The sequence below is a fragment of the Coffea arabica genome, chromosome 8c (genome assembly GCF_036785885.1).
Source record: "Coffea arabica cultivar ET-39 chromosome 8c, Coffea Arabica ET-39 HiFi, whole genome shotgun sequence".
Lineage (NCBI taxonomy): Eukaryota > Viridiplantae > Streptophyta > Magnoliopsida > Gentianales > Rubiaceae > Coffea > Coffea arabica.
Genome location: NC_092325.1, coordinates 29,860,365 through 29,884,058, shown reverse-complemented (window position 1 = coordinate 29,884,058; position 23,694 = coordinate 29,860,365). Strand labels below are relative to the sequence as shown.

Here is a 23,694-nt window from a genome sequence, read left to right as displayed (position 1 = left end):
TTAGGAAACAACAATAAATCCAAGTTCAAGATGGTACCTTTATCCCCTTCCATAATTGAATGACGTGGCTATACTGTAGCTTGAGTCCTACAAGTTTTTCAGGTTGGAAACTCTATGGAAGGGATTTTGAAGGGTATCCAAACTGGTTAAGCCACTGTATCTCATTCGGTATGCATTATTGATTTTGAGTAGCCTTCGTTTCTTCATCTTTTCAAAGGCTTCATTCTTAATTACAACATCTTTTGGGGTAGAAAAGTCCAACCATTCTCTGTCGCCTGCCAGGAAACATGTTAGATGGAGGAGAAACATATTCGAGAAATATAATTGAAATATTCTTCTTGCTGGAATGAGATTAACTTAGAAGCGGAAGATCATTTACCTGCTGTGTTTTCCTGGCTCTTCTGGAGCCTTTTGGCGCATTTCTTTTATTAAACAATGCATCACAATCCTTCCTCCAGAAACAGTTACAATATCCAAGAAACAAGCAATATCCAAGAAAATTTCTTTTCTACTTCTTTGAGTCCATTAAAACTTACTTTGAGCTTTTCCATAATTTCATCTTCTGGAATTCTTTTTAACCTTTCCACTTCTTCTCCATTCATCCATGCCTCTGCCATACAGAAACCTACCTAAAACTTTTAGAGCTAAGGGAAGGCAACCAGCATAACGTGCTATTTCAATTGAAAGCTCCTCAAAATCTTCTGCAGGATAGTCCTCCTTGAAAGCATACCAACTAAACAGTTGAAACGCTTCATATTCATTCAACAACTCCACCTTGTACATTCTATCTACTTCACATGTAACAAGCAAATGATGTTTTCCAGCCAAAGCTTCTAATTGATCTAGGTGGTCAACATCATCAAGAACGATAAGGACTTTTTTATAGCACAGTCTTCTCCTAATCATATTTGACCCATCAAAAACACTGTTGATCCTCAATTCTTTTAAGCAAAGAATTTTTGAACGAATCTTCTCTTGTAAAATTTCCAGACTTTTTGATTGTTCTCTAACTTCATAGAGAAAGATGGCACCTTCAAAATGAATGGATATTCGGTCAAAAACAGCCCTTGCTATGGTTGTTTAGCAATTCCTCTCATTCCCCAAATCCCTATAAAGTGAACCTCATCAGACCGCAAATTCAGCATTGCATTTACTTTGTGAACTCGAGAATCAATACCAACTTGGTTTTTTCCTTCAACTGCAATAACTCTTCCCAATTTAGCCATAACATCTCCAACAATTTCTTGGATGCATTTACACTCATGCCTATGCATGAAAAAAGAAAATAAAAGGTGAGAAAAGATCATGCACGAGAGCTGCATAACCATATTCTCAAAATAGATAGATCTCACAAATGCTAATTTGGAAAAAACACTAATAAATGCTCCCACAGAGCACACACCCGAATCTGATAGATAGATACTTCAATGTAATGTATGCTGCAATAATAAGCAACATCATGTTTGTCATCGTGCATACATTATCAATATTTATTTTTGACACAATACTTATGTCGGCCTCGGAATCACAAGTATTGAGGATGCTACTAGTAGAATACCAGTACATGGAAAGCAGAAAAACATGTTTCTTGGAAAATTGATAAATAGATGAATAGATTTTTTTTTGTCGCAACAATAGAATTTCTATAACCTAATCTAGCATAATCTAAGGTGAGTGGGAGGAGGATTCGATGTAAGTAAAAATTCCATCGAAAATGACCAATTAAGGTCATCGTATATTGTGACAATTTTTTATGGAAGGCAACTTTTTGGTGACCATTGAACCATTGACCTTCCGCACCATCAAAAAAAGGCTTGGTGGTGACCACCGGGCCAAAGGCGATAGCAAATAGATATCAACGAGACAAAGACTACTAAGGGTGGTAAATAAAGTAACAGAACTGTAATAAATGAAACATAGAGTACTTTTGTTTTTTGTGGGAAAAACCATTGCCAAATGAGAAGAGGTGACAAAAAGAAAATTTAGAAAGGAAGACAAAGAAAAAAAATTGTCGGAAACATGTCAAATGCAGAAGAGAAGATAGCATGGATGAAACCTTTCCAAAATTGAAATGAAAGTGAGAACTCATGGGAAAGAAACGTTCACAAAGACAACATATGTATACTGATAGAGAACGAGGATGACAGATGATAGTGTTTGACCTGTTGAAAAATACAGAAGAATAGTTTTTGACTTGCTCATTATGGACTGGTTTAGAGGTCAAATATGGTCTGTTACTCATTATGCGTTACTTACAATGTTCTTAAAAACAATTTCATTTAGTAAAATGAGAAGGATTCGATTTGTTTACATCCTAAGTTTGACATGATATGACAATCGGACTTGAGGCGCCTGGTTGCTACTTGTCTTCTTTTGTGTACAATGACTTAACTCCTAACAGGAATGCAGACATCAATGAAAGTACAGAAAAAGTTTAGGTTGGAATTAGTTATTTCTTCATTTCTGTTTCATAACCTTTTACGTATCTAATTAGAAAGAAATGACATGACTCAATAATTCGATTTAAAGCATGAAATGAAGTATCCTTCTTAGAATAAACTCGAGAATGAAGGCAAGGATCCTTATAAAACTAAAATGAAAAGTTGAAAGCCAAATTCTGCCAGAGTGAAGGCATGAATATATTCACATGATACTAATTTTGATTATATGCAGAGCTAAAGCTTGGAACAACATGTCAACTTAAAATGCAAGCTAGAAAAGAGATACATTTAGATTCTGAAGAAAGAGAAAGGAAAACTTTTTAAAAAGAACTGATGATAAAACAATAATTTTACTGGGTTCATTGATAAATTAAAACTAATGGCAATTTTATTGACACACATCCCACAAACACAAAATGACGTGCCACAGAAATTCAGGTGTGACAACCCCTAAAAAAAACACTACTTTGGCAAAATTTCAGGCGTTAGACACTTCATGAAAGTTTTAAAAAATAAGTTTTTTAAATGTAATGATACAGTAATACATACTAACTCAAAAAACATCTTATCCATATAATATATCAAAACTTTCAAAAAATTTTACTAAATTTTTTAAAAACACTCTAAAAAATAGCTAATTCAAATAGAGCATACTTTTGACAAAAACTAGAAACAATTATCCACGCCTCTGAGCTCCATTACCAGTAGTTTGCATGAAAACAGGTAATCAATTTCAGGTTGGAACTAGCACCAATGGAAAAGACAATATAACCAAACATTTTTGAGGTCGTCACTATTCTTTATTGCTGAACCCTGTGTACAATTTTGTCTTTTTCTGAGACACACATTGATTTCATAGAAAAATCGATTTAGTTATTTATCAGTTAATGGTACAGAACTTTTTTTTCTCGAAAAAATGTGTGTATGTGCGTGTCTATATACATACATATATATATATATATATATATATATCCTCTGCGGTGCTTGATTTATGGATCGGTGGCAGGATCGGAATCATGGGATTGGTCAAGTCAAACTCAGATCTAATTTCTTTTAACCAAGATCATTAACACTTCACTTAAAACCACCAAATTGAGAGAGGAGTGAACCAGAGAAAGTTCACCAACAAAAGGATCGATGACCTAGAGGAAAAAAATACCAAACCAAAAAAAAAAAAAAAATCTAACGCCTTAATTATTACAATGAAAAAATCATAACCAAATAGCCAACCACTGGCCAAAAAAGAAGGGATGCTAGTTCAAATTTTTAAAGAACAAAGCTAGTGACTTTACCCACTGGCAGTTTTGGGAACATCCCAGCCAGAGGTAGAAGAAGCTTCAGCAAGAGCTGCCCTCCACTTTTGAACCCCTTCCTTGTCCTCTACTTCATCTTCAAGTTTGACAAAAGCTTTACCAAAACTGCCTTTCTGTTTTCTCACTACAGATGGATCCACAATGGATACTTGCGTTTTATTTGTTCTCTTAAGTGGTGTGAGCATTTGATTTGATAATAACTCATTCTAGTATGGCTTTGTTATTCAAATTTGAATTGGAATACAAGCAAAATTAGATACCCAAAAATCAAATAGACAAATCGTACTTACCATTGTCATTAGAAATATAACTAGAGGCCGAAATTGATACTATGTAATAGTCAACATCAAAATGAAGTTAGTAAAACAATGGGGGATACTCGGAATTGTATATTGCAGGTTATCTAATATTTGGTTGGTTAAGGAGTAGATAGGATATATCCCCAAAAAAAATGCTATAATTGTGTTTGGTTGGGAATTCGGGTATGATAGGATTGCTATTATAATGATCAAAGAACCCTTTATTTTGCAATTTCTTCCTAATAAGGTTAATTTACCATTTTTAATATTTATAACCTGCATTCCTAATAAGCTTAGCTTACCATTTTTAATATTTATAACCTTCGTTAACATTAAAAATTAAATCAAGAATTTTAATATATACAAACTAGTAATTGTCACTTAACGGTTTTAATACATCCCCTTACTGATGACGTCATTCATAGGGGTCAGCAAATTGTGCAAATGCGGTAATTCTTCAATATATGAATTCGGTAAATTCTGTTATTGGACTCAATTGAAACATAAATCGCTCTCAAATTTGAATTGGAGATACCTAAATTCATTTCACTGTCGAATTGGGGCACTAAATTATTATACATTCATTATGCTCCTCAATTATTTAAATTTTATTGCTGGTTTGATCCCCAACTTTATTTATAAGTTAATACAGTACTCATGTTTTAATCATTTTGTACTTTAATTGGTATTCATTTGATCACGTATAGCTAGTTATATCTTGAATCCTTAATCAATGATTTAAGGAACAAGTAAAAAGTGATTAATTTAAACTACAATACACCTTAGACTATACAATAATTAGTGATAAGTTTCAAGTTTATAGTTTACAATGATTAATAATAAGTAATATTAGTTACAAATTACAATAGTGACTTAATTGCTTTTAATAGTGAAATCACTCGCACTAATATGTTGATGTGCAATTCATATGCATTCACTTAAACTGCTTAGTTTATTTGTTCTCTATGCTTAAACCCTTAAAATTAGTAAATAGAGAATAAGAATTTTCATATTAAATATGTAATGTAATATCAGAGCACATCAATACTTGCAAGTTACAAGTTATGCATTCAAATATTTAATAATTCAAACATGAATGATGTACCAAACTGTCAATATCTAAATTTCAATTACTAATTATGTTTATTGTTTAATATTTAGTATTAAACCTATACTTTTTAATTACTATCTAATTCTAGTCATGTATAAAATGATAGGTATTACAGTTATGTTATGTATTGTTGTATATTTGTATTATTATAGTGATATAATAATTAACAAATACTAAAATGGTATATTGTACATCTTTATATATTTTATCATCATAAGTACATGATAATACCATGTACTCACTATTATTAATAGCATTTACCATAGTAATAATATAATAATATATTAGTAGTATATATCAATACTAAATAGTATTTACCTATATATTATATGATTTTATAAACCGATTTGATATTCGAATGTGTGAATATGATACCCCGTTTCATCTTACCGAATTTGAATTCGAAATCGACTATTACCAAATTCATAATCTCATTACCTATTTCGTACCATATTAGATTTCGGTCAATTTGGTAAATACCGCTTTTGTACCAAATTACCAAATACCCAATTTCAAATTATCAAATTCTAAAAATGCTATAATGTGTTTGGTTGGGAATTAGGAAAAATAGGATTGCTATTATAATGACCAAAGTCCCCTTGATTTTGCAGTTTCTTCGTAATAAGGTTAACTTACCATTTTTAATATTTATAACCTTCATAAACATTATTAATTAAATCAAGGATTTTTATACATACAAACTCAAGGGTCAAGGATTTTAATAGATACAAACTAGTAATTGTCACTCAAAGGTTTTAATATATCCTTTGTTGGCCTAATTAGTAACATCCCTCAGATCCCGGCTCGAAGAGACTAACCGCCCACCCCGTGGCACCCAGGCGTGCAGCCCCTCATGCTAGCCGAGCATGGTACGGTGCTTTGCGCTGCCATTGTGGTTAAGAAAATAAAGTTGCGCCTTCGTTAACAGCTATAGCTTTTGGTGTAATGGTAAGTGTTTGATCCTGACATCCTCTTATTGACATCGTTATTCACAGAAACCAATTCATAGGACACTTTTATTTATTTGGAATGTGGTTGACAAATATGGTTTGGTTGGTTATTACAAATCCAATTTTATGTTATTCTATGAACCATATAAATAGTAGTAAAATTACAATAATAATTTGGTCTTCTATATGTCCCATACAAATATCAGTAACTCAACATTTTTTTATTCATAATTCTCCTAAATTTCGATCAATCTGACAAACAAAGCTATGTTTGTAATTTGTCAGTTTTTAACCCTAATGTATGTAATATAACTAGGTATTTGTTACAACTTTAAAATATAAGCTGTAGTTTAATAAGAATTTGTTAAGTACAATACTGCCGAGGGAAATGGTGCCCTCTATTTTAGAGCACCCGATTCCAGAAGAAGGGGATGAATCTGAAGTCATTTGGACGCTCACAACATCTGGAAACTTCTCTATAGCTTCGGCATTTCGGGATATTAGGCAGGCCCGCAACAAGTCTATGGTCTTTAATACAATTTGGCATTCTCAGCTCCCTTTCAAAGTTTCATTCTTCATGCTACGATTGTTGCTGGGGAGACTGCCGGTTCCAGATCGGTTATGTAAACTTGGTTTACATTTACCCTCAAAGTGTTTTTGTTGTGCTTCGGCATCTGAGGAATCAATTGAACATTTATTTTCTAATGGCCATATAGCGTCGACAGTTTGGCACTATTTTGGAGCTTCATGTGGTTTGTCCTTTCCAGGGTCATCTTTGAGGCCCCGTATAGTGGGTTGGTGTCTCAGCTCATATGATTCTGAAATACAACGATTTATTGGGCACATTCTACCCAGCATTGTCTGTTGGCAGATTTGGAAAGCAAGGAATAAAGCAATGTTTGAGGATGTTCAGATGAGGCCGCTTGCCATTTGTCGTGCCATTTTCTCGGAAATCCAGACCATGGTGGGAATTCATTTCAAACAAGTGTTCAGAGTACAGTCATTTCATCATTTGTATGATTGGTCATATTCTTCTCATACTGAGGTTACATACAAACTTGTTCGTTGGGAAGCAAAGGAATCCGATCGGTTCATATTAAATACGGATGGCTGTTCTAAGGGCAATCCAGGAGTGAGTGGAGGCGGTGGGGTTCTTCGGGATTCAAATGGTATACCTTTGATTGGCTTTTCGGCATATCTTGGGGAAACTACAAGTCTATGTGCAGAGGTTCGGGCACTCCTTATTGGTCTTCAAACTTGTGTACATAGGGGTTTTCAAAATCTCTATGTTCAATCGGATTCTTTATTATTAGTTGGAATTCTTCAGAATCGCATTCAATGCCCCTGGAAGATTCGACGAGAGATTAGGCAGATTTGGCAGTTGGTGAAAGATCCTGATCGTTTTTCGCATTGCTATAGGGAAGCTAACAAAGTTGCTGATGCGCTGTCCAATGTGGGCGTATTTCATCCAGATGACAGGTGCCGAACATGTACAATAATAATTACTAAAAAGTCCTAATTACCACCTCAATTAAATGATTATAAAACAAATCCAAGCACTGGAGCAGGGACCCTAGGTGTGCAATGGGTTACTTGATTCACCCTGTTCCCGAAGAGTTTGCTTGATCCGATATACCAGATTTGTCTATAAAAATATTAATTTTGCATACAATGGCAAGTAGGGTCGATTCCACAGGGAGCGGGTAGGAAATTATTTCTTTCCAAATTAGCAGAACGAAATTGGGGAATTTTCAATGGGAGGCAAATAAAAATAAAAATAAAAATAAAACAAACAAAATTCAAAACTAACTCACAAAGCACAATTCACTAAAAATAGCAATTAATAGAATTCTACCCAAAGGATCAACTGCTCAGGCACGGTCCAATTAAATGATCATCGATGCAAAGATATTTCATCTATTCCTTGCTAGGTTGGTTATAGTTATCAATAAGCTCTGACAATCAGTTCTTCCTTACTTTTTCGACAGTCAAGGTACGACCATTGACTGCTTCTCTAACCAGATAACAACCCTAGGTACGACCGTAGGAATTTAATTACCCACTTGCATTAAAACTAGAAGAACCCAACCCTAACCAATAAACACGCTAAGAGGGTTTATTTAAATTAGATATTGCGTTACCCCATCATAAAGCCAATTATGGTGGTTGCCACGGGGTGTTAACTAAATGAACAATTACGGATTCTATTTAATTAACGTGGCAGTAGGCTATTAAATTAAATCAAATACCCGGCCGTTGATATTCAATTAATAAAATACCCATGAACAATTAATTCAGGAAACGCACGAATAGCAATAAAATGGAAGAAATAATGAAGATTCGATTAGATCTCACAGATATTATGGACCGCGCCTTCGCGTTAACCTTTGGGTAGAGGAGGAAATTAGCCGCTCCTCATCGTGTCAATCCCGCGTGGTTTAATTGAAAACACCCGCGCAAACATCACAGAATTTGAAACGCTGAAGTACCGAAGAAAGAAAAAGGAAAAAGTCTTCCTTGTCTCCGCTCTGATGTTTGTACTGAAACCCCAAAAGTATACGCACAAGCCAACGGAAATTGTACAGAGCCAAAGTAAAAACAAAAGAGTCAAAAGCGCCCAAACCAAGAGCGAAAACGAAAAGGGTCTCTGACGTCTGACGGCTAGGGAACAAAAATGAAACTAAAACTATCGCTACCGTCGATCCCCTGAATCTCGCTTCTTCCTATTGTATTTGTAGCGCCGCCCAAGAAAGTCAAGCAGAAGCCCAAAAACGTCTGGCCCTTTCTTTGCTTTTTAATTGAAGCCTTTGGAGTTTTAATCCTGTGCTTCTCGCGGTTCACGTGGACCGCAATCCGGCTTTCGGTTTCGTCCACCTTCTAAGGCGTGGCCACGCCCTGAGACCAAAAGTCTTCTGGAAATTTACCCTGCGAGATCATTTTTCATGCCTACCACCTACAATTCACACAAATATCGAATATGAGTGAAATTCCAATTCTTAGCACCGTGATTAGTCAAAATTAGGACAAAATAACAGTGCAAAATATGCCAAATAACCGTTCTATCACCAGAGCATCAAGTCAAGCTTTACGAGGCCTTTAATTCGTTCCCAACTATGGCTCGTGGGGCCATTCGACTTGATAGATTAGGAATGCCTTCAATTCGAAAAAGTAAGCGTATGAAGGGCTGAGAACAAAGGACAACTGGAGCTAATATGCGGTTGAATGAGACATGGAGGTTTTGTGTTTGATTTATTACCTTTTCAGTCGATTGCTGTACTTCGAATTGGTCTTTCTTAGTGTGTAAAATTTGCTCCTATCAATAAAATAAAATAATATTTTATAAAAAAAAAAAGAATTTGTTAAGTACAACCCAAAAAGAAAAGGACTTCAAACACAAATAAACATGGGCCAAGTTTACCAACATGTCTCTAGACATACGTGACTAAGTTAACATTAACATATGTCTCAAGTGACTGTTTTTATAAGTGGTTTTGTCAGTCTAATCCTGTTTGACAAGTGAGTTTTTTGAATGTTTGTTTAAAATTTTATTGTAGTTTACTATAAAAATTTTTAAAAAAATTTTTAAAGTGTGTTTTTTTTTGAGTATTTTGAAATGTATAATTTAAAAATTTTGAGAAGTTTTTTGAAATTACTGTAGTTAAAGTTTTTTTAAACAAACAAACTTGGCAAAAAATTTGACTGCCAAACAAGGCCAACATTTTTGTAATAAAGGTCACTCTCAACATACTGTATAACTATCCATCCAAACAAATTGTTTCTCATTTCTTGCTCAAGAAAACTTCGAAAGTCCATTTAGGAGCGTCGAAGTTGTTTGGATATGAATGATTTGAAAAAAAAATAATTTATGCGCATTATAAACATAAATTTCAACATATTTTTTATTTTTTTAATCACTTTTTTATCTATCGTATCATATAAAATTATTATAATTATTTCAAATAAATATTTTAAATAATCTCCTGTCCAAAGCAGAAGCAAAACCACCAATAATATTATCACCGCCACAGTCACCGGAGCTCCACCACCGTTGCCGCAGCACAAGAAGCCATCTACGGCGGATCCTTAAAGCACGTAGATCTCCACACTGGATCCAACAGCTGGGCTTCACCTCCAGGCGATTTAGGAATTCTGCCTAACATCGTTCTTGTATACAAGACTGATTCCCCATTCTTTGAAAACCAAACATTCCTTAACATCAACATGAGCAGACGCCTCAATGCAAGTCCAATCATTTGGGCTGCGTACGCTATTTGCCCACAAAGACCTCTTACGCTCTATTGACCACGCATGCACATCCAAAATATAATGAAATGGAAGATATCCTAGACAAGTATGTTCTGAACCAATGTTGTTTTCGGCCCCCACAAAAGCCATGGTGAATACGTAGCAAAAGAGATTCATCTCCTTATCTATGAGAGTAAACTGGACAGGAAAACCTGGAATTTTCTGAAGTAATTCCAACAAAAATGGGGTCCTTATCAAATCAGAAACAACACAAACTGCGAATCCCATGAACTCATTGTTGTACCAATTTGGAGGAAGCTCAATTGTTATTGAAGGCCCTGAATTCTGGTGGGTGAACCAGGATGGAATGCTCCCTCCAGGAAGACAGATGCTAAAGCTACCATTTCTAAGTGAAAATTCCTACACAGCAAGAAATTAGGCCTCTCTCTCAGTAACAAAACAAGAAGTTTTAGTTTGTGAAGCACATCTAAACTAGTAGTCCCTCCGTCACAAAAAGTTTTTTGGGCGCTGGGAGTTGTATGTATATTGTAAAAAAGAAAATACCTTTAGCATGTGGTTCCAAGTTGCATATATCATGCTGGAAGTTCGTTCATCCTGAAGCAGCTTAAAACAATTACTGAATGAAATCCTGTGTAACAACCCATGCTTTGTCAAATCAGTTGCACTCTGCAATGATGTACAATTATCTGCATACACTTCTTCTATGCAAGGTGGAAGCTCTGGAAGTATCTCAAGTCTCTTGCAGCCAACTAATTCAAGGATTCGAAGGCGACTGAGGTTCTTGATATTTGCGGCAGAGATACTAGTAAAGTTGTTCTTGCCAAGATTTAATTCTACTAGGGATAAGCTCCCTAAATCGCAAGGTAATCCTTTGTCTGACAGATTGCAATCACTAAGATCTAGTTTTGCTAGGGAATTTAATCCTGAAACAGATGGAAAAACCAAGCCAGTTGAATCTTGACTTTTTTGACCCAGCAACCAAGAGGGCAAGGATGCTCTACATTTACGAGATGCCATTGCTTTACATCCTCTGAAAGACAATGTTTTTAGGTTTTTCAAAAGTACGATAGAGGATGGTGGCTCGGAGATGGCAGTTTCATCAACATAAAGCTCTTCTAAGCTCAGTACATGTCCTAGCTCTTCTGGTAACCTGTCAAGTTTTGAGCAGCCAGAAAGAACAAGAGCTTCAAGACATTTCAATCTGCAGAGGCCACTTGGCAGACTTGTGAGACTTTCACAGTAGCTTAGATTTAACAAAACAAGGCTTGTTAGGTGCTCAATTGATGGTGGTAGTTCTTTTATGGCAGTAGCTTCCAAATACACCGCTTTTAAATGATCCATAGTACCCAAGATTTCTGGAAATTCTCCAACTTTTGAACATCCTGAGAGAATCATTACTTCGAGACTTTCCCAGATAATTTTTTTTGGAAGGCTCCTAAGATTTGTGCAATTCCTCAGATTGAATTTTTGGAGCCTTTTCAGATACCCAGCTGATGGATGTATCTCAGTAAGACTTGAACAGCCTTCAAGGATCAATCTCTTAAGATTAGGTATCCCTGTGAAATCTGGCGTCCTTATTAACTTCTGGGAATAGCTCAGGTTCATGTATTTCAATTTGTCCAGCAACTGTCAAAGGTTTTTGGCAAAATGAAGAAAATGACACAAAAAAGAAGAGGGGGGGGGGGGGGGGGGGACATCATACAGGTTCAAGAAAGATTCATCAGGAAACAACAATAAATCAGAGTTCAAGGTGGTACCTTTATCCCCTTCCATAGTTGTATGACGCGGCTATATTGCAGCTTGAGTCCTACGAGTTTTTCAGGTTGGAAACTCTCTGGAAGGGATTTTGAAGGGTACCCATGCCAGTTAAGCCACCGTATCTCATTTGGTATGCAATTTGGGCAACAAGAAACACAAGCATTATTGATTTTGAGTAGCCTTAGTTTCTTCATCTTTTCAAAGGCTTCATTCTTAATTACAACATCTTGCGGGGAAGGCAAGTCCAGCCACATGCCCACAATATTTTCTGTCGCCTGCCAGGAAACAGGTTACAAGGAGAAGAAGAAAAGAAGAAATTGCATAAACACATATTCGAGAAATATAATTGAAATATTCTTCAAGGTGGAATGAAATTAACTTAGAGGTGGGAGATTGCTAACCTTGTCTCTAGCCAAAACGTCACAAATTTCCTCTGCTACCCAGAGCCTGCTGTGCTTTCCTGGCTCATCTGGAGCCTTTTCGCGAACAATATTCCAACCCATTTCTTGTATTAAACAATGCATCAGAATCCTTCCTCTGGAAAGAGTTATCAGAGATTTCTGGATGAGAACATTTATGTGTATATCAGGACAGAAATTGAAACTATCAAGTACTCTTCTGATGTAGTCTTTCTTCTTCCCTTCAAAGAAACATGCAATATCCAAGAAAATTTCTTTTTCAACTTCTTTGAGTCCATTAAAACTTACTTTGAGCTTTTCCATAATTTCATCTTCTGGAATTCTTTTTAACCTTTCCACTTCACTTCTCCATTCAGCCATCTCTCTGCCATACAGAAAGCTACCTAAAACTTTTAGAGCTAAGGGAAGGCAACCTGCATAATGCACTATTTCAATCGAAAGCTCCTCATAATCTTTTGCAGGATAGTCCTTCTTAAAAGCATGCCAACTAAACAGCTGATTAGCTTCATATTCATTCAACACCTTCATTTTGTGCATTTTATCTACTCCATGTGTAACAAGCAAATGCTTATTTTTTGTGGTTATGATAATTCTACTACCATCACCGAACCATTCATGCATTCCAGCTAAAGCTTCTAATTGACTTAGGTGGTCAACATCATCAAGAACAATAAGGACTTTTTTACAGCATAGTCTTGTCTGAATCATCTTTGACCCTTCAAGAACACTGCTGATTCTCAAATCTTTCAAGCAAAGGATTTTTGAAAGAATCTCCTCTTGCAAATTTTTCAGACTTTCTGATTGTTTTCTGACATCTTCGAGAAAGATAGCACCTTCAAAATGAGTGGATATTCGGTTAAAAACAGCCCATGCTATGGTTGTTTTACCTATTCCACTCATTCCCCAAATCCCTATAAACTGAACCTTACCAGACCCCAAATTCAGCAATGCATTTACTCTCTGAACTCGAGAATCAATACCAACTTGGTTTTTTGCTTCAATTGCGACAACTCTCTCCAATTTAGTCACAACATATTCAACAATTTCTTGGATGCATTTAGACTCATGCCTATCCATGAAAAAAGAAAAATAAAAGGTAAGAAAAAATCATGCACGAGGAGATGCATTTGTTAACCATATTCTCAAAATAGATAGATCTAACAAATGCTAATTTTGAAAAAAACACTAATAAATGCTTCTACAAAATAGATGCCTCAATATGATAGTTAGATACTTCAATGGGATATATGCTGCAGTACTGAACAACATCATTGTCTGTCTTCGCCTCTATGTTCTCAATATTGGATTTTTGATACAATATGTTGGCCTCGGAACCACAAGTATTGAGGATGTTACTAGTAAAATAGCAATACATGGAAAGCAGAAAAATATGTTCCTTGGGAAATTGATAAACATATGGACACATATCATCAAGACAAAGACCACTAAGGGTGGTATTAAAGTAACAGAACTGCAACAAAGGAAATTTCAGAAAGGAAGACTGATCAAAAAATGTGTGGGAAACATGTCAAATGCAGAAGAAATGATAGCATGGATAAAACCTTTCCAAAAGTGAGAACTCATGGGAAAGAAACATTCACAAAGACAACATATATGTACTGATAGAAACCAATAGTTTTTGACTTATTCATTATGGACTGGTTTAGTGGTCAAATATGTTCTTGTTATTCACTATGGGTGACTTACTAAGTTCTTAAAAACAATTTCATGTAGTTAAATGAGAAGGATTCGATTTATTTGAATCCTAAGTTTGACATGATATGATAACAGGACTTGAGTCACCTGGTTGCTACTTATCTTCTTTTGTGTACTATCAACTCCTCATAGGAATGCAGACATCAATGATAGTACAGAAAAAGTTAAAGGTCGGAATTTGTTATTTCTTCATTTCTGTTTCATAATCCTATACGCATCTAATCAGAAAGAAATGACATGAAGTCAATAATTGGATTGCAAGCATTTAATGAAGGATCCTTCTTAGAAAAAACTCAAGAATCAATGGGAAGGATCCTTCTAAAACTAAACTGAAAAGTTGAAAAGAACACTAGCCAAATTCTGCCGGAGTGAAAGCATGAATATATTCACATGATACATATCTAATTTTGGTTATATGAAAAGCTAAAGCTTGGAACATGTCAGCTTAAAATGCAAGCTAAAAAATAGATACATTTAATTTTTTTAAAAAAATGATAATAAAACAATAATTTTGCTCGGTTCATTGAGAATGTTAAACTGATGGCAATTTTATTGACACACATCCCACAAAATACAAAATGACGTGCTGCAGAAATTCAACCAAGCATGACGTGTGACAAGCAAGTATATAGTACGTTCTCTGAAAACGTGCTAATGCATGTAACAAAAATTCAACCAAAAAAAAAACACTGCTCTGGCGAAATTTCAGGCGTTAGACGCTTCAGGGTAATAGATTATTCTTATGACGAAAACTATAAACAATCATCCACGCTTCAGGGTAATAGATTATACTTATGACTATACCAACTTGGTTGTTTACTTCTGGAAAAACTCTTCGCAATTTATCCATAACATGATCTAGCACCAATTGAAAAGTAGTTTGCATGAAAACAGGTGATCAATTTCAAGTTGAACCCTCAAAATTGATCTAGCACCAATTGAAAAGACAAGATACTAAACATTTTTGTGTGGTCGTCACTATTCTTTATTACTGAATTCTCTGTATAATTTTGTCCTTTTCTGAATAACACATTGCTTTGATAGAGAAATCGATGCAGTTATATATCAGTTAATGGTTCAGAATCCTGTTTTCTCCCGTTCCCCAACCCCTCCAAGAAAACTTAGTGCTAGAGGAAAACAGTCAAGAAATAAATTATAAATAGCGTCAGAGGTACTTCAGTATCAGGATTGGTGTCATGGGATTGGTCAAGTCAACCTCAGATCTAATTTCTTTTAGCCAAGATCATTAACAATCCACTTAAAACCGCCAAATTGATAGAGTAGTTAACCACAAAAAAAAAAAAGCACCAAGAAAAGGATCGTTGACCCATAGGAAAACAAATACCCGAAAGAGAGAGAAGCTAACAGCTTATTACAATTCAAAAATGATACTTAACGGAATAGCCAACTATTTGCCCAAAAAGAAGGGATGCTAGTTCATATTTTTAAAGATCAGAGTCAGTGAATTTACCCATCAGCAGTTTTTGGAACATCCCAGCCAGAGATAGAAGCAGCTTCAGTAAGAGCTGCTCTCCACTTTTGAATCCTTTCCTTGTCCTCTATTTCGTCTTCATGTTTGACAAAAGCTCGATCAAAGCTGCCTTTCTGTCTCCGTACCACAGATGGATCCACGTAATAAAAAACCGGCAGAACAGTTTGTCCCAACACATGCTTGCAGTCAATGATCTCTGCGAGCTCATCTAAACACCATGAAGAAGTGGCATAGTTTTCTGAGAATATTATAACTGCAATTCTTGACTCTTTAATAGCTTGGAGTAGTGTAGGTGAAATGGATCTTCCTCTTTCAAGCTTTTCATCGTCTTTGAAGGTGTGAATTCCCTTTTGTTCCAGAGCACTATACAGGTGGTCGACAATGCCCTTTCGGACATCTTCACCCCTAAAGCTCAAGAAAACATCATAAGTCCATTTAGAAGAAGAAGAATAAGAAGAGGCAATGTTTCTCATTTCGTGCTCAACAAAACTTCGCGAGTCCATTTAGGAGTGGAAGAAGAAGGAGAAGAAGAGGATGCAGTACAATAATGGACTCTAGATGTGGGGTGGAAAACTCAATGCAATAAAACTTCTGCTTGCAATTCTGCTTTTCCTTGTTATGAGCGTACTAAAAGCAGTGGCTCTTAATTTCTCTTTTCTACGTTTGATCCTAAGATGCCCTTCTTAACGGGAGCGACTAAAGTGACCAGTCAACTTTTGCCACTAAATACACAGATATCCCTCTGCTTTCCTATGAAGCGGATGTATTCTCGTTTCTTTCCTTTTATTTATATATTTATTTATTTTGGTTATGGCTGACATTCGGAACTTGTAGTAAATTTTAGGGAAAATCACGAAAACTCCCCGCAAGTTTTGTACTCCATTTTTCACTTTACCCCCAATGTTAACTTTTTAGCAATTTATCCCCTCTGACAATCCGGTGAAACACTTCAGTAGACTAAATGAACCCAATTAAAATGTTAAAATTTTACCGCAATGTTAACTTTTTAGCAATTTATCCCCTCTGACAATCCGGTGAAACACTTCAGTAGACTAAAGGAACCCAATTAAAATGTTAAAATTTTCTAATGAAGATGCCCCCATCCGTTGCATATAAAGAGCAGTCTTCCTTCAAGACCAAAATTTTTTTGTTGTCATTTTATCATTCATCAATCTTCAAATTTCTCAATCCTATATTTGCAGCCAAAAAGGGAAAAAAATGTCCCAAACTTCTTAAAGGGGAAACTCTTTAATTGCCCTTTGTTGTAGAGCACTGTAAAGGAAGTCGACAAAGTTCTTTCGGACATCTTCACCCCTAAAGCTCAAGAAAACATCATAAGTCCATTTAGGAGTGGAAGCAGAAGCAGAAGAAGAAGAAGGAGAAAAAGAAGAAGAAGAGGCAATGTTTCTCATTTCTTGCTCAACAAAACTTCACAAATCCATTTAGGAGTTGAAGAAGCAGAAGAAGAAGAAGAAGAGGGCAATGTTTACCGGTTCCTTTTACGCAGTATGCAGTACGACAATGGACTGTAGATGTGGGGTAGAAACTAGAAAGTTCAATGAAATGAACCAGAAAGTCAATTAAATCTTCTTCCGTTTGCAATTTTGCTTTTCCTGGTTATGAGCGTCCTAAAAGCAATGTTTTGAAATTCGAACCGTTAATTGAATTGATAAGGTGTTCGGGTCGAGATTCAATTGATCGGATCGGTTCAACCCTGATTCAATGATTTTTTTAAAAAATAATTTATATAAATATAAATGCACAAAATAAGACATGCATTGGACTAATTTAAGACTTTATATGATGAAAAAAATTAATATTTTCAAAGAACTTGGATTTTCACAAATAAATTTTTTAAATTATAAGTTGAAATAAATAAATTTCATCGCAATCTTAATTGAATTTACCAAAAAATTAATCTTAAATCCAACTCAAAAATATTATAATATTTTGAAATTATATAAAATTCACGTCTATGAGAATTAGACATTGCGAGATTAAATTTTAATTCAAATTTTTTATATTTAGATATTGCAACTTAAAAAAAAAGAAGTTTAGAGTTTGGAGAAAGTCAAGAAAATAGAAAATAAAAATGCAAACTTGATAAGAGACAATAAATGAGAAGAAAGTAAGTGAATGTGACATTTAATAATTAGTCTTTAGGATTAAGGAAAATATATTCTTTTTTAAAAAAAATTTCAATTTAATAGACAAAAACAAAAAACTATCGGTTCAACGGTTCAATTCGGTTCACACTGTTTGAACAGTTTAATCCGGTTTTTAAGTATAATCAACCCAAACTATGAATCGGACCGGAGTTAAGGCCGATTTGCGGTCCGATCGATTGAACCGGCCGATCCTGTCCGGTTTTTAAAACACCGCCTAAAAACAGTCGCTTCTAACCTTTTCTTGTTTTTGCTACATTTTTTAGTCTTTCTTGATGTGAGGGGAGGGACTAAAGTGACTTGTCAACTTTTGCCAACACAGATACCCTACTTATCAAAGGACAGAGGAAAGAAGTGGGGAAAAAGATGAGGTAAAAGCCATCAAACTCCTTTCAATCTCTTCGTGTTTACTTTCCTCTTTTTTAGTGGAGAAATTTCGAACTTGCAGTAATTACTTGCTTATTCATGATGGTGAGATTCTTGATTCAACCATCAAACTCTGCTCTTGATTCAACAATTAATTTTAATGTGATTTGCGCCAATTAAACTTCAAAGAGACATCTCGACCCTCCCGATAGTCATTAGGTCTAGGTTTGCATTCATATAGTAACATCCAAATGTGATAAATTTTTAAATTAAGTTAAGAAAATTTTTGACTAAATCACGCAACTAGCCTTGGCTAGATTGAAAGGGTGTCTTGGATTTTATCCTTGCCTTCTCTTTCTTCAACTGTGAGTCCCGACCCTTTTTCTCTTGATTTCGCAGACTTTGAGTCGTTTAAAAAGGATTTTCTCTACTTTTTTATTTAAAATTTATTTTAGGTGACTTGGTATACCTTAACTCAATACCAAGTGGCGACTCCTATTTTTTTTTTTTTTATTAAAAACCCTTTTTAAACTATATTTTGAGACAAAATTGTCGCACTTTTAAACCCCAATTAGACCCATTTTTCTTATTTATTTTCTAAAAAAAAATCAAAAACTCATTTTCACTCAAAATAAATCAAAAGGCCATTTTTATAAATTCTTGATTTTATGGGGCGCGACAAGTACCAAGGGTAACTTCTTTCCTACTCTCTATCCTGTTATCAACTATAGCAACATCTATAGGACTATTTAGTCATTCTTTAAATATGGACCTAATAATCATTTGAATAGAACTTATATGAATCCATCCTATACATTCTCTTATTTTTTTTGTATTTTCATTAATTTATTATAAATATCTTTTTAGTAAGGCTATATTTTATTTCATAAAACATATAGTATTTTTTTAACTAAAATTTTATCTTTTTTAATATAGGTACATTGAATCCACTATACAAGTTTATCGAAAAATTACTTTTTTGAATTTTTGCTAATATTTTTATATTATAAGTGCCTCCTGACTATATTCACCTAACTTTTTTTCGAATGAATATCTATTATTTGAGAAGAATTATTTTTCTCTTTTTGAAAATACATCCAAGTAAGGTTTTCAAACATATGAAGGAAATGAAGCATTTTCTTCAATAATGATCACCAATGCAAGAAGAACCCTAGAATAGCAATGAATTTTTTAAATTGAAAAATATATTTACTTGACAACTGTCAAATCAAGTCAAACAACAAAAGCATCAAGACTCTATGCAGGATGAGACAATATAAAAATAATACGTGTTCAATTTGCACTAAGGAGAAAAAAAAAAGACAAGCAGATCATATCAAACAGTCAAAGTATGGAATAAAACTTAAACATTGACATTAGAATACACTCTCAGAATCTAAAATATTTTGTTAAAGTCGTGGAATTCAAGCAAGTTAAAGTCTGTGGAAAATATCACTTAAAGTTCAGGAATAAAGTTCACAACCTTTATAATTAGGGAGACTGCATATTAAAAAAGGCATTGGACGAATGAAATAGCCAATTTGTCTTAAAATAGATCTCTCATGTATAGTTAAGAAAGGAGAGAATAGTGTGTAGTATCCTATCTTGTACTACAATTTTCTTATTACTAAAAGAAAAAAGTTATTCATTGCTTTCATTTCTTTAGATCTGAGTATGCTTAGATGTAGGAAACAAAACTAAAATGTACTACTAAGCTTTGAAACAGCTCTTAGAGAAAGCCACCTTGATGGTTGGATGCTGCAATGCTCAAGTAAGAAATCCTTGGAGAAGTAGTAGGAGTTTTGTCGATCAAAAATCATAGATAAGATATGAAAGTATGATGGACCATTTTCACTAATGAGAAATTGTTAGTCTAGATATGGTACACACTCAATCCTCTTGAAAATTTATGAAAGATATGTCAAACTTATATAGTAATTTATCAATAAATATAACATATCCTGAATACATTTTACGGATAAAAATAACCGTTACATCAAGATTCATAAATAAAAATATCTTGTTAGCCAACCCAAACTTAAATTTTGACTTAAATTTGGGCACCGAAATAGTGGTATTGCAAGAAAAACAAAAGTTGGAAAAGAATTGTCAAAGAGATGGGAAGTAGAAAGCCACTAAAAGAGTTTAAATTAATCAGGAAACAAGAAGCGAACCCAAAAAAAGGAAATTCTACTTAGTAGATGAAAACATTATGAATCAGAATGACAACCAAAAGGGAAAAAAAAAGCGAGGAAAGATTGCTGAATAGCAGAACCTCAAGTTGTCTTTGGTCCAGTTGATGGAGCTCAACCTGAATGGGGCTTCCATTTCCTAATGAGAGCCCTAACGTAGGACTGTCCTGGAAGCCCTTTGATAGTTCCCCAGCTTAAGGAGGTTGTGTTCCTTCACTTCCTTCAGCTTATTTTCCTTTTTAAAACAAAACCAAGAAGGTTTTCATTAATAATCTGTTGTGGGTTAAATCAAGAATTGACAACCAAGGAGGTTGTAGGTTAAATTTGATAATCTGTTTGTTATTGATCCCATTGGAAAAGCTACTTAAATTTTGACTTAAATTTGGGCACCGAAATAGTGGTATTGCAAGAAAAACAAAAGTTGGAAAAGAATTGTCAAAGAGATGGGAAGTAGAAAGCCACTAAAAGAGTTTAAATTAATCAGGAAACAAGAAGCGAACCCAAAAAAAGGAAATTCTACTTAGTAGATGAAAACATTATGAATCAGAATGACAACCAAAAGGGGAAAAAAAAAAGAGGAAAGATTGCTGAATAGCAGAACCTCAAGTTGTCTTTGGTCCAGTTGATGGAGCTCAACCTGAATGGGGGTTCCATTTCCTAATGAGAGCCCTAACGTAGGACTGTCCTGGAAGCCCTTTGATAGTTCCCCAGCTTAAGGAGGTTGTGTTCCTTCACTTCCTTCAGCTTATTTTCCTTTTTAAAACAAAACCAAGAAGGTTTTCATTAATAATCTGTTGTGGGTTAAATCAAGAATTGACAGCCAAGGAGGTTGTAGGTTAAATTTGATAATCTGTTTGTTATTGATCCCATTGGAATAGCTGGGGGGCTAACATTTTTTGGAAAACTGTGCTAAAAATTGATAAAATCCTTTACGTCACTATTGAATTGCTGATTGATGATTCTGATAACAAGAGGAAACAGTGGTGGCCGTGATGGTGGTGGGGTGTGTATGTGTGTGTTTATGCTAACTCTGATGACAACATAAGAAGGATCCAGTGGGATATCATGACTCAAAGGAAGCTAAGCTGGGGTAATAATTGGATCATTCTGGGTGACATGAATGACATTATTTCCAACAAAGAAAAAGGGGGAGGGAATTATAGACCTGAGAGCAGTTTCAAAGTCTTTAGGGACTTTATTAATGAGAATCAGTTGATAGACCTAGGTTTGAGAGGGTGACTTGAACTTGGTGCAATAATTGGGGTCCCGAGGGTACTGTCAAAGAAAGACTGGATAGGATCTTATGTAGCAAGATTGGAGGGATATGTATATGAATAGGTCAGATGTAAACACATTACCAATAAAACCTCTAATCACTGCATTATCATGCTTGGCACAAATCCCACCAAAAAGTGGAAAAAAGATTTCAATTTGACAGAAGGTGGGTTGAATATAGAGAAGTAAATGATGTGATTTGTAAGTCCCAAAGACAACCAAGAGGGGGGGTGAATTGGGTTGATTAAAATCCTAACCAAATTTATGCACTTTTTCTTTAATAAAAATTTACCTTCTTTTCTAGTAATGATTAACCAAGTAGATTAGAAGACAGGAGCAATATTGATCAGAAAAACAAGTATAGAAAAGCAATGAGAATTTTATTAAACAGAAAAGTAAAATAGGGAATCAAACCAGGTGTCTACCAAGCTATCCTCAAACTTGAAGACCAAACACTAGGAAGAGCAACTTCTCTTTGATGAAAGAAGATCAACTAGATGTACAATGGAGGGAGCACTTCCTTCTTGCCCTAAGCCTCACTTAGTCAAGCTAAGAAGTTTTACAATCACTCAGAAAACCCTCAACAAAGCTACACTAAAGATCCTTTCAACCACAAAAGAAATGCTCAACAGAAATTCACACCACTTTAATACAAATCTGCTTTGGAGACTATTTTCTAGCTAAAATATCTCTTGAGAACTTGTAAACAAAGTGTGCAAAAGTTCTTTACTTGGTTCAGACCAGTTTGATTTTAAAGGGATCCAGAAATGGGCTTCATCAATGCTTCCAACGGATAGAAGGCAGCTGAAGAGTCAACTAGCCGTTGAGGCTGTCGGACGTCCGACGATCGAATCATCGTCCGAACCAATCGTCCGATGATAGCCAAGTTGAGGTTCGGACGTCCGATAAGTTTTTTTGTCGTCCGACAGCACAGCGTCCGACCTTGGGCCGAGAGCTAGCAAGTTATCTTGGAATTTTTCGGACGTCCGATGCGGTTGATGAGCGTCCGATGGCAAGCGTCCGATCCTTCCGGACGTCCGATGCTTCCATGTGAGCGTCCGACGGTGCTTCCTTCCTGATGTTCTTTATCTTTTCGGACGTCCGACAGTTTCCTTTCGGCCGTCCGACCTGATTGTCCTGTTTTTGCTTCTCATTTTGGTTGTTTTGCATTTCATGACATATTTGAACCTGATTCTTGGATGGACAAAAAACACTTGTATTTGAAGAAGGTTAGACAAATATTTCAAAGTACCAAGAATGACAAACTAGACATACTTAAAAGACAATATCTTTGATCGAAACAAAACAATGACTAAATTCATTCATATTATTCCAATCTTGTTTGCCACATCCAAAGCAACGTAGTCAGGAGATAAACGAACATATGCTTTCTTTGTTCCAACAGATCTGATCAAGGTGTTCACTTTCTTGGTCTGTATAAACAAACTTTTGTGATCATCAAAACCAAGAATAACATTCTCCCCCTTTTTGATGATGACAAAACAAAAGTTTGAAATGAATTTTGATTGATTGCAATGAAAACTCCCCCTTTCTAAATAGACTAGAACTCCCCCTTTCTTAGTGAATCATAAAAAATTTGAAAACCTCCCCCTCACTAGGCTGCCCAACCGAGTTCCAAAAACATGACAATTAAGCAACTCACAACCAACATATTACCAGTTCAATCCATCATCAAAATCCAATTTTAATTAAACCATCAATCAATTCAACATATCCAACATCATCAAATCCAACATATCAATCATCAATCAGATCTCTCCCCCTTTTTGTCATCACAAAAGGGCAAACCAAAAACATCCATCTTATACGCAAATACATCTTATCCACAAATGCAAACCAAAAATAATTCATTCCATTCACACAAACAGAATAGACAAACATCACCAGTACTTAAACATCACCAATAACAT

The 23,694-nt window shown here is 35.0% G+C and overlaps 1 protein-coding gene and 1 pseudogene across 1 annotated transcript; both read right to left on the bottom strand.

Annotated features, from left to right (window-relative positions):
* LOC113704686 (TMV resistance protein N-like) overlaps positions 1-3,939 on the bottom strand; it is a 36,042-nt pseudogene extending 32,103 nt beyond the window's left edge.
* Positions 3,940-9,832: 5,893 nt separating this feature from the next.
* On the bottom strand, positions 9,833-16,431 carry LOC113715929 (TMV resistance protein N-like). Its single transcript, XM_072064162.1, has 5 exons — positions 15,745-16,431; positions 12,540-13,626; positions 12,138-12,413; positions 10,924-12,006; positions 9,833-10,779 (listed from the first exon to the last, which is right to left on the bottom strand). Exons 1-5 carry the CDS (start codon positions 16,266-16,268, stop codon positions 10,255-10,257), a joined length of 3,495 nt encoding a protein of 1,164 aa, XP_071920263.1. The 5' UTR covers positions 16,269-16,431; the 3' UTR covers positions 9,833-10,254.
* Between the last annotated feature and the right edge of the window lie 7,263 nt (positions 16,432-23,694).

Excerpts from the sequence above, each read along its gene's own strand:
- LOC113715929 (XM_072064162.1), bottom strand. The coding sequence starts at position 16,268 with ATGGACTCGCGAAGTTTTGTTGAGCACGAAATGAGAAACATTGCCTCT. Across the intron at positions 12,414-12,539 it reads ACGTTTTGGCTAGAGACAAG|GCGACAGAAAATATTGTGGG; the intron begins GTTAGCAATCTC and ends GTTTCCTGGCAG. Across the intron at positions 12,007-12,137 it reads AACTATGGAAGGGGATAAAG|TTGCTGGACAAATTGAAATA; the intron begins GTACCACCTTGA and ends AACCTTTGACAG.